General features: G+C 49.2%; 1 protein-coding gene across 1 annotated transcript in view; it reads right to left on the bottom strand.

The window, feature by feature from the left end:
* IGLON5 (IgLON family member 5) overlaps window positions 1-16,497 on the bottom strand; it is a 41,433-nt gene extending 24,936 nt beyond the window's left edge. The window contains exons 1-2 of the mRNA XM_021708415.1: window positions 16,408-16,497; window positions 15,190-15,297 (exon numbers count right to left, since the gene is read on the bottom strand). Of these exons, the coding sequence (XP_021564090.1) occupies window positions 15,190-15,297; window positions 16,408-16,497 (198 nt within the window). The remainder of the gene's footprint in view (window positions 1-15,189; window positions 15,298-16,407) is intronic.
* Between the last annotated feature and the right edge of the window lie 682 nt (window positions 16,498-17,179).

Here is a 17,179-nt window from a genome sequence, read left to right as displayed (position 1 = left end):
GAAGCAAGTTGATCATGTGATCCAAAGTAGCCCCCACTCCCAACACAATAACTCGGTGTCATGCCTCTGCCTAGTGTTTGCAATTTCCTCGTTGCATTCGTTCATTTATTTTCAGTTGCTCTCTCCCTACACCCACTCCCAGAATATAAGCTTCACTGGGGCAGGTTTATTTCTTTGTCTGCTTTCATTCCAGGCTATCTCTCCTGAGCCCAACCCAGCGACTGACACATAGTAAGTACTCAATAGATGTATCCTGCATGAGTGACTTAAGTCCATTTGGGAATGACAGGGCATAACATGAATTTAATATAACCAACGAGCAGCCATGTTAACATTGCCTAAATCTCATGTTTTTCTAGCAGTTCACTTAACTTACCCTCTAATTACTAGCCCAGGACACAACTGGTTTCTCAGAGGTAGCAATGGATAGTTGCTCAACAACCCCCTCCCCAACTTGTTGCTAATTAGTTTTTCCTTTCCAAGTATTTGCCACTACCCATACAACCCAAGTTAATCTAATCAGCCTTTCGTGAACCTCATGGCACAGACAGACTCCACCACCATGGCAGCAGTCATGTGACTAATCCATCCATCTGCCTGCTGTCCATCACCTGACATCAGTACCTACGCTTACCTGCCCCTTCATGATGACGTGGAGCAGACCACCACTCAACCACCTTAATTACCTTCTTCCATCAAAGGAAAAGATTAAAAGGACTCAACCATGAGCAACCAGTTGCCATTGCCTTACTAAGCTATGATGTGGCCATGTGTTCTTTGAGCTATGGCTAGGACATGTTTCCTGGCTTTGGCCCCCTTCCCTATCTTGGGAAGGTGAATCCCCCCCCACAACTTACTTTTTAAATAAGATATATTTTTCTAATCTAATTTCTGTGCAATTCTTTGCATCTTTCACGCAACATCGGATCATACACCACGTACTCACACCCCCGATGAGCCTGACCTAACATTCTAGAGGCACAGGTTGGGAGTGTGACCTAACAGGAAAGACAGAGGGGACTGAGATCCAGAGTGGGTCAGAGATTCACCCAAGTTCACACAGCCAGGTGGTGCAAGAGCCAATGGTGTTCCAGAGCTGGCCAGCACGAGTTCCAAAGAGCTGCTGTTAAATTTGCAGAAAGGGCAACCCCTTGGATCCCCTCCCACTCTGGGAGCTTTTCTGTCCTTTCAATAAATACTGCTTTAAAAAAATTTTTTTTCAGAAGGCTGGGCTCGGTGGCTCAATCTGTAATCCCAGCACTTTGGGAGTCCGAGGCGAATGGATTGCCTGAGCCCGCGGGTTTGAAACCAGCCAGGGCAACTTGTCAAGACCTCGTCTCTATAATAAATCAAAAATTAGCTGGGCATGGTAGTGCACCTGTAGTTCCGGCTACTTGGAAGGCTGAGGCGGAAGGATTGCTGGAGCCCAGCAGGTGAACTCTGGGGTGGCTGTGAGCATGCCACTGCACTCCAGCCTGGGTGATAGAGTGAGACTCCAACTCAAAAAATTTTTTTCAGAAATTTTGCAAACTGGATGTTAAACCACAATTTGCTTGAAATTGTCCACAGTGGAAAACTTTACGCCACGGCAAATAGAAACATCACAAACCAGGACTTTTATTTTTTAGAGAACCAGCTGACTGGCACATCACTCTACAGCATACTTTGTAGCTGGGTGTGGTGGCTCATGCCTGCAATCTCAGCGTTTTGGGAGGCAGAGGCAAGAGGATTGTCTGAACCCAGGGATTCAAGACCAGCGTGGGCTACTTGGCAAGACCTCATCTCTACAATAAATAAATAAAAATTAGCTGGGCATGGTGGCATGCTCCTGTAGTTCCAGTTGGTTGGAAGGCTGAGGTGGGAGGATCCCCTGAGCTCATCAGGTTGAGGCTGCGGTAGCTGGGATCATGCCAATGTACTCCAGTCTGCGTGAAAGTGAGATTCTGACCAAAAAAAAAAAAAACAAAAACAGACAAAATCTATTGTGACCCCTAGCAAAGGCCCTCTGTATCCTCCCCCACCCCTTTGAATTCAAGAGCATTTAGATACAGGATGAGAACAGAGCTCCTTGTTTCTGTCATGGCCCATCTCAGGTCTGATGACCACATGAGTGGTCATTCTGTGTGGGTGTCTTTCCACGCACTTTTTTTTTGAGTTGGAGTCTCAGTCTGTCACCCAGGCTGGAGTGCAGTGACACACTCACGGCCACCACAGCCTCAACCTGCCAAGCAGATGACCATTCCACCTCAGCCTTCCAACTAGCTGGAATCACAGGAGCGTGCCACCATGCCTGGCTAATTTTTTGATTTATTGTAAAGATGAGGTCTCACTAAGTTGCCCAGGCTGGTCCTGAACCCCTGAGTTCAAGCAATCCTCTCATCTTTGCCTCCCAAAATGCTGGGATTGCAGACGTGAGCCACTGCACCCAGCCCAAGCACTTTTTATAGATTTTCACCTTGAAGCATCATGGCATCTTTCTGAAGTATGTCTTATCTATGCCTCTATTTCACAGATGAGGACACACAGACATAGAGCATTTTTTTTAATTGCCGAAAACCATGGACGTGTGATATTATGAAATATTTATCTGGTCTTCATGTATCTCAGTCCTCACCTCCACTAGAAGGTTTAACTCTCATCCTGAGCAGCTTCAGGATGAGGCTGGTCACAGGAAAGACTAAAGTATGAGTAGGAGGGCGAGACTTTCAGCTTCTGGGGAGGGGAAAGAGGCTGAAGGTTAAATTGATCACCAATGGCCCGTGACTGAATCAAACATGCCTACGTGATGATGCCTCCACAAAAACTCAAAAGGACAAAGTTTGGGGCTTCTGGATAGCAGAATATGTAGGGCCTCCTGGTAGAAGCACTGTGCCCCCTTTTCTACACTTTGCTCTATGCATCTTTTTCATCTGTCTTTTTTTTTTTTTTTTTTTTGGTCAGAGTCTCACCCTGTCACCCAGGCTGGAGTGCAGTGGCACTTTCATGGCCACTGCAGCCTCAACCTCCTGAGCTCAGGCGATCTTCCCGCCTCCACTTTTCAAGTAGCTGGGACTTCCCGAGTAGCTGGGACTACAGGCATGTGCCACCACACTCAACTAAGTTTTAAATGTTTTTGTAGCAACCAGGCCCTGCTATTTTGCCCAGGATTATCGGCATGAGCTGCCATACCCAGCCTGTAACATCTTTTATAATAAATTGGTTACATGTTTCCCTGAATTCTAGGAACTGCTCTAGCAAGTTAATTGAACTCAAGGAACGGGCCATGGGAAGCCTGTTTTATATCTAGTTAGTCAGAAGCACAGGTAAAGCAACCTGTTATTTGCAACTGGTGTTATTAAATGTGGGGGGCAGTTAGACTGAGTCCTCAGTCTAGGGATCTCACACTATCTCCAGGGACGTAGTGTCAGAACAGAATTGAATTAGAGAATACCTAAGTGGTGTTCACACTGCAGAACTGATTGATTGGTGACTGGTAGGGAGAAATTTCTACATATTTCTTGATGACCAGTGGTCACACAAAATTCTGTGTTGATTATTGAGTGAAAGAATAGGAAAAAAAAAACAAAACTTTTTTTTTGCATATCTCAGAACATGACGAAAGCTATTTGCCACATATTTATCTGACAACTAACTTGTGTCCATATTATATAAAGAACTCCTAGCCGGGCTTGGTGCAATCCCAGCACTTTGGGAGGCTGAAGTGAGTGGATTGCCTGAGCCCGCAGGTTCGAGACCCTCCTTGGCAACTTGGCGAGACCTCATTTCTACAACAAATCAAAAAAATTAGCCGGCGTGGTAGCGCACGCCTGTAGTTCCAGCTACTTGGAAAGCTGAGGCAGAAGGATCACCAGAGCCCAGCAGGTCGAGGATGCAGTGGCCGGGAGCAGCCACTGCACTCCAGTCTGGGTGACAGAGAGAGACTCCAACTCAAAAAAAAAAAGAACTCCTGGCCACTAAGTGTTTCCTCCTGCCTCTCCACAACCAGAGAGGTTACTATTCTGGGTTTTTGTGGTTTTTTTGAGTCAGTCTCACTCTGGCACCCAGGCCGGAGTGCATGGGCTTACTCACTGCTACCATAGCCTCTATCTGCTAGGCTCAGGTGATCCACTCACCTCAGACTTCCAGGTCGCTGAAACTACAGGTGTGCATCACTACACTCGGCTAATTTTTTTATTTATTGTAGAGACGAGGTCTCACCATGTTGCCCAGGCTAGTCTCAAATCATGGCCTTAGGCAATCCACTTGTCTCGGTCTCCTAAAGTTCTGGGATGACAGGTGTAAGCCACCGCACCTGGCTACTGTTCAGAATACTATCAACATAGGCCATTTTTGCCAGATGTTGGACTTCATATACATGGAATCACACAGCATGTGTGACATCTTGTACCTGACATTTCCACTCCATATTGTATCTGTGAGACCTAACCATGTTTTAGCACACTCAATAGCTCCTTCCATTTTATTACCGAATCGAATTCCAAAGTATGTATGCCATAATTCAATCTACCAGGATGAGTCATTTTTAGGATTTGAGATTATAATCTATGTGGGACATTTATCTATATGTACATATACCTCTAAAGAGCAGTAGTTCAGTCTTCATTCCCTCAGTACTCACTCAGCATTATAGAACAAAGTCTTGGAGGCGGAGGTGAGAGTACTGCCTGAGCCCAGGGGTTCGACATCAGCTGGTCAACTTCGCAAGACCTCGTCTCTACAATATAGAAGAAAAAATTAACCAGGTGTGGTGGCACACACCTGTGGTTCCAGCTACTTGGGAGGCTGAGGCCGAAGATTCGCCTGAGCCCAGCAGATCGAGGCTGCAGTGGCCATGAACATGCCATTGCACTCCAGCCTGGGTGACAGAATGAGACTCCTGCTCAAAAAAAAGAAAGAAAGAAAGAAAGAAAGAAAAAAAGAACAGAGTCTTACCATTTGCAGTAGTTATGTTCTCTGTATGGATTCTATAATATATACACAAATGTTATATATATGCCCTTCACAAGTGCATGTATGTATATGTTATTCTATTTGAGTTGGGCTCTCACTTTGTCGCCCAGGTTGGAATACAGTGACACAATCATGACTCATCACAGCCTCAACCTCCTGGGTTGAGGCGGTCCTCCTGTCTCAGACTTCTTAGTAGCAGGGACTACAGGTATGTGTCACCATGCCTGTCTAGTTTTTTGTACAGGTGGGGTCTCACTCTGTTGCCCAAGCTGGTATCAAACTCCTGGGCCCAAGCAATCCTCCCGCCTCAGCCTCCCAAAGTGCTGGGATTACAGGCGTGAGCAACACGCCCAGCCTTTTGATGGCTTCCCAGCGTATCTTACACATCAGCCTCCCAGCCTCAGCCTCCTGCACTTTGAAGGGGGTTCTCTGCCTGCCCAGGCACCTGTGGGTCAGCCCTGACCTGGGCACCACAGCAAACTTCCCCACTCTCCACTGGGCCACACCCACCCCTTCTCCTACACGGGCTGCACCCAGGCCTAGGGGAGGAGAACCGTCTTCCAAGTCTGTTCCTTCTTTGGGTATCCTTCCTGAGTTCAAGGATGTTATCTTTTTTTTTTTTTTTTTTTTTGAGTTGGAGTCTCACTCTGTCGCCCAGACTGGAGTGCAGTGGCCGTTCCCGGTCACCACAACCTTGACCTGCTGGGGCTCCAGCGATCCTTCCGCCTCAGCCTTCCAAGTAACTGGAATTACAGGCGCGCGCTACCATGCCCGGCTAATTTTTTGATTTATTGTAGGGATGAGGTCTCACCAAGTTGCCCAGGTGGGTCTCGAACCCGCGGGCTCAGGCAATCCAATCACCTCAGCCTCCCAAGGCGCAGGGTTACAGGCTGAGCCACAGAAGATGTTATCTTTAACCCCTTTATAGATGATCATATATAATAGTCAATAATTTCTTATGTTAACCTTTCCATGTTCAAACTAGAAGCATAACTAGAATTTGGCAGGGCAAGTTGCTTAATATCTTTGTGCCTCCCCCAAAATCTGGGGTTATTCACAGTTCCCACTTCATAGAGTTGCTGTGAGAATGACAGGAGTTACCTGACACATGAAAAACATCTAGCCTGGTGCCTGGCCCAGAGTGGGGAGGCTACTTCTACCCCCCACCCTCCCCATCTGTTCTAGTTTCCTGTGACTGTTGTAACAAATGATCACAAACTCAGTAGCTTAAGACAATACGCACCTGTTCTCTCTTTCTCCCTCTCTCCCTCCCTCCCTCCTTCCCTTCTTCTCTCTTCCCCCATCCCCATCTCTGCCTCGTTCTCTCTCTTTTGAATAGAGGTGTTACTTTGTTGCCCAGGCTGGAGTGCAGTGGCACAATCACGATTCACCAAAGCCTAGACCTCCTGGGTTCAGGCGATCCTCCTGCCTCAGTCTCCTGAGTAGCTGAGACTACAGGTGCATGCTACCACACTCAGTTAATTTTTTTAAAAAAGCTTTTTGTAGAAACAAGGTCTCACTATGTTGCCCAGGCTGATCTTGGACCCCAGGCTTCAAACAATCCTCCCATCTTGGCCTCCCAGAGTGCTGAGATTATAGATGTGAGCCACCCTGCCTGCCTCAGCTTGGAAGACTTCCCTCCCCGACTGCCTGTTTGCTAGAATGAGGTCAGATGCGGTTACCCACTTGAGGATGTGCTTTCCTTATTTGTGCCCTGGTCCCGGAGCCATGCTGGGTGCTAATAATAGAAGCTGAAGATGGTTGCCGGGCAAGGCTAGGTGGGGGTTCGGCGACTTTGAGCATGGGCTTGTTTCTACTTGTGCTCCTCCAGCAGACTCCATACTGTCTCTGAATCTCTTTGTCCTTTTCCATAGGATGGGGGTAACCACAGCACCCTCCCCCAACAGGGCTGTGGTGGGGAGCTGGTGGTGTGATCGTTTGTTTTGTGTTAGCTCGGCTCAACTAGAATCCACATCTCTTCAATCAAACACCACGAGACACATACATGCCGCTGTGGAGGTATTTTGCAGATGTCACTGACATCTCTAATCAGTTGACTTTGTTGTATATACTTAAGGTGTACAACATGATATTTTAATATACATGTACACAGTGAAATGATTACTGCATTCAAGCAAATTAACATGTCCATCACCTCACATAGTTACTTTTTGTTGTTGTTTTTCTAATCAGTTGACTTCAAATTGAAGGAGATTATCTTCAATAATGTAGGTGGGTCTGATTCCATCAGTTGCAAGGCCTAAGAGCAGAGTAGAGAAGAAAAAATTCCCCTTCATCTGTTGTGAGAGAGTTTCTCTCCTGCCCCTCCTGTCTGCCTGCCCTACGGATTTTAGACCTGCTGTCTTAGTCCGAGTGGATGGCTATAACAAGGGGTGGCTTATAAACAACAGAAATTTGCTGCTCACAGTTCTGGAAGCCAGGAAGTCCAAGATCAAGGTACTGACAGATTCTGTGTCTGGTGAGGACCTGCTTCCTGGTTCATAGATGGTGACTCATCTTGTTCCATCACATGGTAGAAGGGCAGAACTCAGGTCTCTTCAGTCTCTTTTTTAAATTCTTAATTATTTTAGCCAGGCACAGCGGCTCACACTTGTAACCCCAGCACTTTGGGAGGCAGAGGTGAGAGGATTGATTGCCTGAGCCTATGGGTTGGAGACCAACCTGGGCAACTTGGCGAGACCTTGTCTCTACAATTCATCAAAAAAATTAACCAGGAATGGTGGCGCACACTGGTGGTTCCAGCTTCTTGGAAGGCTGAAGTAGAAAGATCGCCTGAGCCCAGCAGGGGGTAAAGGCTGCTGTGGCTGTGAGCAGCATGCCACTGCACTCCAGCCTGGGTGATAGTGAGACTTGGACTCAAAAAAAGAGAATGCTTTAGTTTTTTACTTTATTTTTGCATTGTGGGGGCATGAGTGAGGATTTACTATATAAGTAAGTTACATTCATTTGAGGTTTGGGCCCTCTCTCCACCTGATACTTGACCACTTACCTAGTGTGTGCTGTCACGTCCTTCCTCTTCTCCTTCCCCCTCCCAAACAGCATCTGCCTATCCCACTCTTGTGCTAGTGTGACCAGTGATCAGCACCTGCTTATGAATGAGAACATGCAGTATTCAGTTCTTTGTTTCTATGATAGTTCACGTAGTATGATGATCTCCAGCTGCATCCATGTTGCTGTGAGGGCCATGATTTTGTTCTTCATTATGACTCTACACCCTCTTTTTTTGTTGTTATGTTTATTTATTTATTTATTTATTTGAGTTGGAGTCTCACTCTGTTGCCCAGGCTGGAGTGCAGTGGCACACTCACAGCCACCACAGCCTCGACCTGCTGGGCTTAGATGATCCTTCTGCCTCAGTCTTCTAAGTAGCTGGAACAACAAGCACGTGCCACCACACCTGGCTAATTTTTTTTTAATTGTAGAGATGAGGTCTCACCAAGTTTCTCAGACTGGTCTCGAACCCGTGGGTTCGGGCAATCCTCTCACCTCAGCCTCCCAAATTGCTGGGATTAAAGGCATGAGTCACCGTGCACCGCCTGTTTTGTTTTTAAGTTGGAGTCTCACTCTGTCACCCAGGCTGGAGTGCAGTGGCACACTCACAGCCACCCCAGCGTCAACCTACTGGTCTCTGGCAATCCTTCCACCTCAGCCTTCCAAGTAGCTGGAACTACAGGCGTGTGCTACCACACCCAGCTACTTTTTTGATTCATTGTAGAGATGAGGGCTCACCAAATTGCCCAGGCTGGTCTCAAACTCATGGGCTCAGGCAATTCTCTCACCTTAACCTCCCAAAGTGCTGGGATTACAGGCTTTGTGCCTGGTCTTTTTATTTTTTTGCAATAAATATCTTTATTTTTTTGAGCTGCAGTCTCACTCTGTCACCCAGGCTGGAGTGCAGTGACACGCTCACGGCCACCGCAGCCTTGACCTGCTGGACTCAGGTGATCCTTCCACCTCACTGCAGCCTTGACGGCTCACTGCAGCCTTGACCTCCTGGGCTCAGGTGATCCTCTAGCCTCAGCCTCCCAGCAGCTGGGACTATAGGTATGCAGCACCATGCCGGGCTAATTTTTAAATTTTTTTGTAAAGACAGGGTCTCGCTATGTTTCCCAGGCTGGTCTTGACCTTGTGGTTTCCAGCAATCCTCTCATTTCAGCCTTCCAAAGTGTTAGGATTACAGACCACTGTGCCTGGCCTTGCAATAAATCTCTTAATATGAATCTGCTGCTGGTTCTGTTTTTCTGGTGGAACACTGACGGGTACAAATGGGAGGGTCCATGTAATGCATTTAGAACATGGCCTGGCATGACAAAGTGCTCGAAAGACACAGGCTGCTGTCATGGTGTCCTCAGCTCCGTGCTGGGTGCTGAACAGCCGTGAGCTCACCTCCCTCTCACAAGGATGCAGGGCATATCATGCAGATGGAGCTGGGATTAGGGAACATGGAACTGGCCACTTTCAGGGCCAGAACTGAGATCTGATCATGGAGGGTCAACTCCATTGCCCAAGTGGCCATTGCAAGGGTTCACACTCGCGGAGCACTCCCTGCAGTGACCCCGCAGTTCTGAGGTAGTTCCCTACTTGGGAAAGGCAGGGATGGTGGCAGCCCTGTTCATGGCCGTTCTCCAAACTTGACAGGGCACCGGACACACAGGGGCTTAGCTAACTTGAACAGAATAGAGAGAGAGACTTTAAGGGTGAAATGGGAGGGAGGCCTAAGCCCATTCCCCCAGGCAGCAAAGCCCAAAGGGGCTGCATGGTCCCATACATACCCGGCCCCAGTCTACACTCCAGCCTCCAGTCTCTGAAGGGGGAGAAGAGATTTTGACAGGCCTAGCTCCTTGGAGCAGGCGGGAGAGGGCAGGGGCACCTGGGATCTGGCTTTGCCCCTCAGGTTGTGAGACCCTAGGAAAGAGCCTCCTCCCCCTCCTTTTTTTGGTGTGTATGTCAGTGTCTCCTTCTGTTGCCCAGGCTGGAGTGCAGTGGCACACTCACGGCCACTGCAGCCTTGGTCTGCCTGTCTCAGGCGATCCTTCCACCTCAGTCAACACACCTGACTAATTTTTTGATTTATTATAGACAAGATCTCGCTAAGTTGCCCAGGCTGGTCCTGAACCCTTGGGCTCAGGCGATCTTTCCATCTCAGCTTTCCAAGTAGCCAGACCTACAGGCATGAGCCACCACACCCAGCCTCTCCTCTTTTCTGAACTTGAGTTTCCCTGTGGATAAGAGCATCTGTCTCAGAAGGTCAAGACGTGATATTGGGGGAACCCCCTTAACCTCTCCGGGCCTCAGTTTTCTATTCTGTAACATGGCCATGATAATGGGACCAATTCCACGGGGTCATTGGCTAATATGGTTAAAGGCATGTAAAGGCTTAGAACATGCTCAATCTTGGCCAGGGCGTTATCATGGCTGTTCCTATCCTCCCCTGAAGGAATGGGGGAGTTTGTATTGAGCCGTCTACTCATGACCTTGTAGATTTACTTATCTACATGACTGACCACTGATCAGACTAGCAGTTTGCTCCAGGGACTCAGCCCTTTTTTGGTCCATGCATGAAGTCCTGGGGAGCCAGTGTGACCTCGTCCTGGAGAGGGGCACAAGCATCCTCTGGGACTTGGCAGTTTAAGTTGCTTGGTGTCTACCTCTGAGCCTCGGTGGCCTCTCTCTAACTGCCACTGGATGAATCTGTGCCTTGGTCTGGGTAGACATTGGCCCATCTCATCTCTGTGGCCCCGTAATGCCCAGAATATACTGTGCCACCTGGGGGTCTTGGGAAATGTTTGCTAGGTGAATGAATGGGGGGGACGGAGAATGAGAAACAGAGGGAGAGAGACAGAAAGGAGGAATACATATGTATACAGTGGAATATTATTCAGCCTTAGAAAAGAAGATGGCTGGGCACAGTGGCCCACGCCTATAAGCCCAGCAATTTGGGAGGCCAAGGAGGGAGGATTGCTTAAGGCCAGGAGTTTGAGAGCAGCCTGGGCAACAAAAGGAAATCTCATCTCTTCAAAAGAAAGAAAAAGCATTCGGGCACAGTGGCTCATGCCTGTAATCTCAGCACTTTAGGAGACAAGAGGATAGCCTGAGCCCAGGGGTTACAGACCAACCTGGGCAACTTGGCAAGACCTCATCTCTACAACACATCAAAAACTAGCTGGGCATGATGGTGTGTGCCTGTGGTTCCAGCTACTTGGAAGGCTGAGAAGGAAGGATCGCCTGAGCCCAGCATGTTGAGGCTGTGGTGGCCATGAGCATGCCACTGTACTCCAGCCTGGGCGACAGAGTGAGAGACTCCAACACACAAAAAAATTAGCTGGGCATGGTGGCGCACACCTGTAGTCTCATCTATTTGGGAAGCTGAGGCCGAAGGATCACCTGAGCCCAGGTCATTGAGGGTGGGGTGAGACGTGATCGCACCACTGCACTCCAGCCTGGGCAACAGAGTGAGACTGGACTCAAAAACAGCAACCAAAAACGGCTGAACAACACAGAGTGGCTCATGCCTGCAATCCCAGCACTTTGGGAAGTCAAGGCAGGAGGATCACTTTAGCTCAGAAGTCTAAGACCTGCCTGAGCAATATAGCGAGACCCTGTCTCTACAAAAAAAAATTTTTTTTTTTGATTTGGAGTCTCACTCTGTCACCTAGACTAGAGTGCAATGGCCGCTCCCCACCACTGCAGCCTCAACTTGCTGGGCTCTGGCGATCCTTCCGCCTCAGCCTTCCAAGTAGCTGGAACTACAGGCGTGTGCTACCACACGCAGCTAATTTTTTTTTATTTATTGTAGAGATGAAGTCTCGCCAAGTTGCCCAGGCGGGTCTCGAACCCGTGGGTTCAGGCAATCCACCTACCTAAGCCTCCCAAAGCGCAGGATTACAGGCTGAGCCACCGAGCCTAGCTGTCTACAAAAATTTTTTTAAAAATTAGATGGACATGGTGGTGTGCAACTGTAGTCCCAGCTACTAGAGAGGCTGAAGCAGAAGGATCGCCTGAGCCCAGAAGGTTGAGGCTGTGGTGAGCCATGATCATGCCCACCGCATTCCAGTCTGGGTGACAGAGTAAGAGCCTGACAAAAAAAAAGTAAAGAAAAGAAGATGCTAGCATTTGTCACAACTTAGGTGATCCCATGGGGCATTATTCAAAGTGAAATGAGCCAGACATAGAAAGAAAAATACCACCTGACCTCACTAATATGTGAAATCTGGAAGAAATAAAAAAGACAGTCAAATGCAAAGAGAATAAAACAGAGGTTGTCAGGGATGGAGGTGGAGAGGAAATGGGAGGTGTGGGCCAAAGGACACAAGGTAGCCACGTAGGACATAGAGGTCTGGAGCTCTGCTATACAACACGGGGACGACAGGTAACATGGCATATTGCACTCAGAACTCTTGCTGAAAGGGTAGGATTTAAGTGGCCTTGCCACCCAAAGAGGGGTTACTGTGAGAAAACGGGTATGTTCATTTGCTTGACTATAGTAACCATTTCACCGTGTCTGTGCATATCAAAACATCATGTTGTACAGGTTAAATATGTACAATGAAGTCTTTTTAAAAAAGGAGGAATAGAGTGGGAGGGAGGGAAGAGGATGGTAAGAGGTGGAGAATGACAGGTACACATGGGGTGGGTGGGGAAGAACCAGAGAAAGAAGGACCCAGGCAGAGAGAGGAACAGAGAGCAGATCACAGAGGAAGAGAAAGAACAGTGCACAGCGGTAAACCCAGGGAACAGGACAGTGTGAGGGCTGGCGGGGCAAAGGGGATCTCCACCATCACCCAGCCCCCAGCCTGGTCCCAGAAGGCCTTGGGACATCGTTCTGAATGAATGAGTGAATGGGAGAGCTCTCTTTGCCTGGAAATCCTGCCCCCTCCTGGTAGCCTGGGGAATTACCACACGCACCACAGGACTCAGCTTCAACTCAGGCCATACTGGGGAAGGAGTCTTGTCAGGGCTGCCCTGCTGCTGGGTGCTACTTCCTCCTCTGGAGCCATCTCTGTCTTCCACCCTCACAGGATCTGCATCTCCTGCACTCCCAGAACTGGAACTGGCATTAGACAGGGCTGCAGTCAAGGGCTGGCTCAGCAGGCCTGGGTTTTCCAAACCCTGCACATTGCAGAGAAAGGTCTGACCCTTGAGCGGTCCAGAAGACCATATCTAAGCCCTTGGGCCATCCTGACATTCCACGATTAGAAGGCCTTGGGTCAGGTGACATGGTCTATGCTAACAATGCAATCAATGGTAGGCCCTTGGGCCTGGGGGCTGGAGACTGAATAACTGAGGTCAGTTGTGTGGGTGCTGCATCATACCTACTTGACTAACTTCCAGTAAATACCCTGGATGCCTCATGGGTGTGGTGGCTCACGCTTGTAAACCCAGCACTCTGAGAGGCCGAGGCAGGAGGATTGATTTGAGGTGTTTGAGACCAGCCTGGACAACATAGCAAGACCTCATCTTTATAGGAAATTTTAAAAATGAGTTGAGTGCGGTGGCACATGCCTGTAGTCCCAGCTATTTGGGAGGCTGAGGCAGAAGTATTGTCTGAGTCCAGGAAATTGCACCTGCAGTGAGCTGTGATTATGCATTCCAACATGGGAAACAGTGTGAGACCCTGACTAAAAAACAACAACCACAACCCTGGATGCCAAGGCTCAGGTGAGCTGCCCTGGTTGGTAACACTCTGTGCATGGTGTCACACACTCCACTGGTAGAGGACAGCTGGGAGCTCACTCCTGGTCTCTCCTGGCTCCACCCTGTGAACCTTTTCCCTTTGCTGATTTCAATGTATATCCTTTTGCTGTAAGAAACTGTAACTGTGAGTATAACAGTGTTAGTTCATACTCCTAGCAGGGCTTCCAGAACGTTAGGCCTGCTGGAGGTGTGGGTGTCTGGTGTGCGATTTGGTGCTTCGTGAAAAATACAAAAAATTGCACAGAGGTTAGAATAGAAAATGTAGTTTATTTAGAAAGTAAATGAGAGAGAGAGAGAGAAGGATATCGATTCACCTCTCCAAGGTTAGAGCTTAGGAAAACATGGCCTGGCCATAGCTCAAAGAGCACATGGCCACACCATAGCTTGGCAAGGCAATGGCCACTGGCTGATTGTGGTTGAGTCCTTTTAACCATTCCCTTTGATGGGGGAAGGTCATTAAGGTGATTGGGTGGTGGTCTGCTTCACATCATCATGAAGGGGTAGGTAAGCGCAGGTACTGAAGTCCGGTGATGGACAGCAGGCAGATGGGTGGGTTAGTCACATGATTGCTTTTTTCTGGTATTTGAGTATGGAGTCTCACTCTGTCACTCAGCCTTGACCTGCTGGGCTCAGGCGATCCTTCCATCTCAGCCTTCCAAGTAGCTGGAACCACAGGCACGTGCCACCACATCCAGCTAATTTTTTGATTTACTAAGAGATGAGGTCTCACCAAGTTGCCCAGGCTGGTCTCGAATCCCTGGATTCAGTTCATCCTCTCTCCTTTGCCTCCCAAAGTGCTGGGATTATAGGCATGAGCCACCATGCCCAGCCTAGTCACATGATTGCTGCCACGGTGGTGGGGTCTGTCTGTGTCATGAAGGTCATGAAGAACTGATTAGGTTAACTTGGTTCTTATGGGTGGAGGCAAATACTTGGAGAGGAAAAACTGATTAGTAACAAGCTGTAAAGCAATTATCAATAGCTACCTCTAAGAAACCTGTTCTGTTCTTGGCTAGTGATTAGAGGGTAAGTTAAGTGAACTGCTAGAAAAACATGAGATCTAGGCAATATTAACATGGCTGCTTATTGGGTATATTAAATCCATGTTGTGTCTTTTCAAACAGCTTTGCTGTGCCCGGTGAGCCCAAATGACCAAACCTGAGGATGGTCTTGGGGACCCTGGACACAACAGATGTCAGTAAACTCCTGCTCAGAAGGGGATGAACTGCAGACTCTCTTCTTGGCCCTCCGCCTAGGTTTCCCCCATGAGCCCCACAATTACCCTTTAAGCTTGATTCTTAGCCTTGTTCAGAGAGGCTAAGTGACTCACCCAGTCACACAGCCTGGGATTGAAGCCCGTCTGTCTGTCTGCCAGACCCTGGAGTGCCCTCTTGTGTTTTCTCTTGACTCTGGGAAAAGAGTTCAGCCCCATAGCCACCTCCTGGGAGACCCATCCACTTTCCAGTCTCAACTTTATTTGTGGAGCTGCTGCCGGCTCCCTGCTACTCCCACCCCACCACCCACACACAGGGATGTCACATTTTTCCTGAAGTCGGTCTCCTCGTCTCTACGATCCTCTAACGTGGGAACTTTAAAGTCAAACTCCGGGACAGCATCGCCGCCACATGTGTCCTTCAGAGGGGAGGGGAAGCTGATCGCCAGGCACTGGTTCCTCTCCTGCCTCTCCCCAGGGTGGGTTGGGTGACAGTTGAGCCTGTCTGCAGGGCAGCTTCGACCAGGACCAGGCTGTGCCACCTCCCCTGGCTCAGCCCTGTCATCTGCCCTCCTGGCCTGGAAACTCTGCTGCCCTGCCCTCACTGGGGTGCTCCTGCCTCCTGTCTTCCATCTTGCAGCTTCCTGTGCTGGCGTGTCATCATCTCTCCCTGCACGCTGCCACAGGGCTGTGACAACGTGGAGCTCCTTATGGGCGGGACCTGGGTCTGATTCCTGTCAATGTCCCCATCCCAGGTCCTGGTACATGGGAGACCACAAAAGTGAACACCTGGAATGTTCTTCTCTACCAAGGAGACCCTGCTCACCCTTCCAGACCCAAGCTTCTTCCCTGTGCCTTGGGATCCTGGTCGTCATTGGCATTTAGAATAAAAGCAGGGAATTTAGGGAGAGGGGGCCCCTTCATATTGATGCTTTTGATCTGAACAGACCTGCAAACCAGAGATCTGGATGCAGGCTTTGTTTGTTTGTTTGTTTGCTTTGAGTTAGGGTTTCACTCTGTTGCCCAGGCTGGAGTATAGTGGCACGATCATGGCTCACTGCAGCCTTAACCTCCCGAGTAGCTGGGACTATAGGTGTGTGCTACCATACCCTGCTGTAGAGAGGAGGTCTTGCTATGGTGCCCAGGCTGGTCTCTAACTCCTGGGCTCAAATAATCCTACTGCTTTGGACTCCCAAAGTGCTGGGTTTATGGACATGAACCACCACATCCAGCCCATGGTGCCTTTTGAAAACATTGTCTCAATTATTAATGTGCTCAAATCAAGACATTTCTCACTGACATCAAGATTTCTGGATTTTTCCTTGAAAAAAAGCTGGCAAAAATGGCCCCACGTTCCTGATCTACAGGGTGGGGTGGGGAGAAATTGGAGCAGGCTCCTCTGTAGTACCCCCTTTGGGAGGAGAACCTGCTGTCAAGACCAACGGTCCTCACCACGCCATCTGTACCCATCTTGTTCCCTGCCTGGCTGCCATGGGCTTGAGTTTGCAACTTCTGCTCTAGAGTCTTACAAGGCCAGGAGAAAATGTCCAGGGACAGGGACAACTGCTGTAGGGGTCAAGGGTCATGGGATTCAGGAGGTCTGAGCCGCTCACAGCCATGCTGTGTGGCCTGAGGTACAGTGAGCCTAGGTTTCCCTGATTGCAATGTGGGTGTGCAGAGGACACCCCCCCCCAATGTCCCTGCAAAGATACTCTTGGGGGTTCTTTGTTGTTTCAGCCACTTCCGTCTACAAGTCAGTTTCTCTCTCTGCAGGATGAGGCTGAGTTTGATACGTGGTGCCCTGAGGACAGGTCTCTGTCACACTGGGCTTGCGGTGGCCCGTGTGGCCTCTGCCACAGTAACAGCCCATTTCCTGGTGCTGTCTGCTGCATGTCCTCACATGTTCAGTCGCTGCCCTTGGGGGTGGATGTCAGGTGTGTTCCCTGCGTGGCTAACTGGAGGCAGGGCACCCAGGAGGCCCTGGGGGTGAGTCGGGCAGCAGGCCTCCAGGTCTGGAGTCTGGTTGGAGTTGCTTCTCTAGTCTGCAGGTCTGACTGGGCCCAGCATCCACGAGTGTGTCAGAATCCCTCTGGGAGCGTGAGCATCTCCACTTGTCTCTCTCTCTCAAGAGCCCTAGACTACGGGAGAACCAGACTCTGTTGTTCCTCTGCCTTGGGGGAGTCCCTTCCCGCTCTGGGTCTTCAACACGGAGGGATCTATCCTGTCCCCTTCAGCCTCTGTTATGGCCGAAGTGTGAATTACACACCCGCCCCCCCATCCATCCCACCTCCCATCATCTAG

The sequence above is a fragment of the Carlito syrichta genome, unplaced genomic scaffold (assembly GCF_000164805.1).
Source record: "Carlito syrichta isolate Samal-C Ts95f unplaced genomic scaffold, Tarsius_syrichta-2.0.1 Scaffold136608, whole genome shotgun sequence".
Classification (NCBI taxonomy): Eukaryota; Metazoa; Chordata; class Mammalia; order Primates; family Tarsiidae; genus Carlito; species Carlito syrichta.
This window is presented reverse-complemented; position numbering and strand designations above follow the sequence as displayed.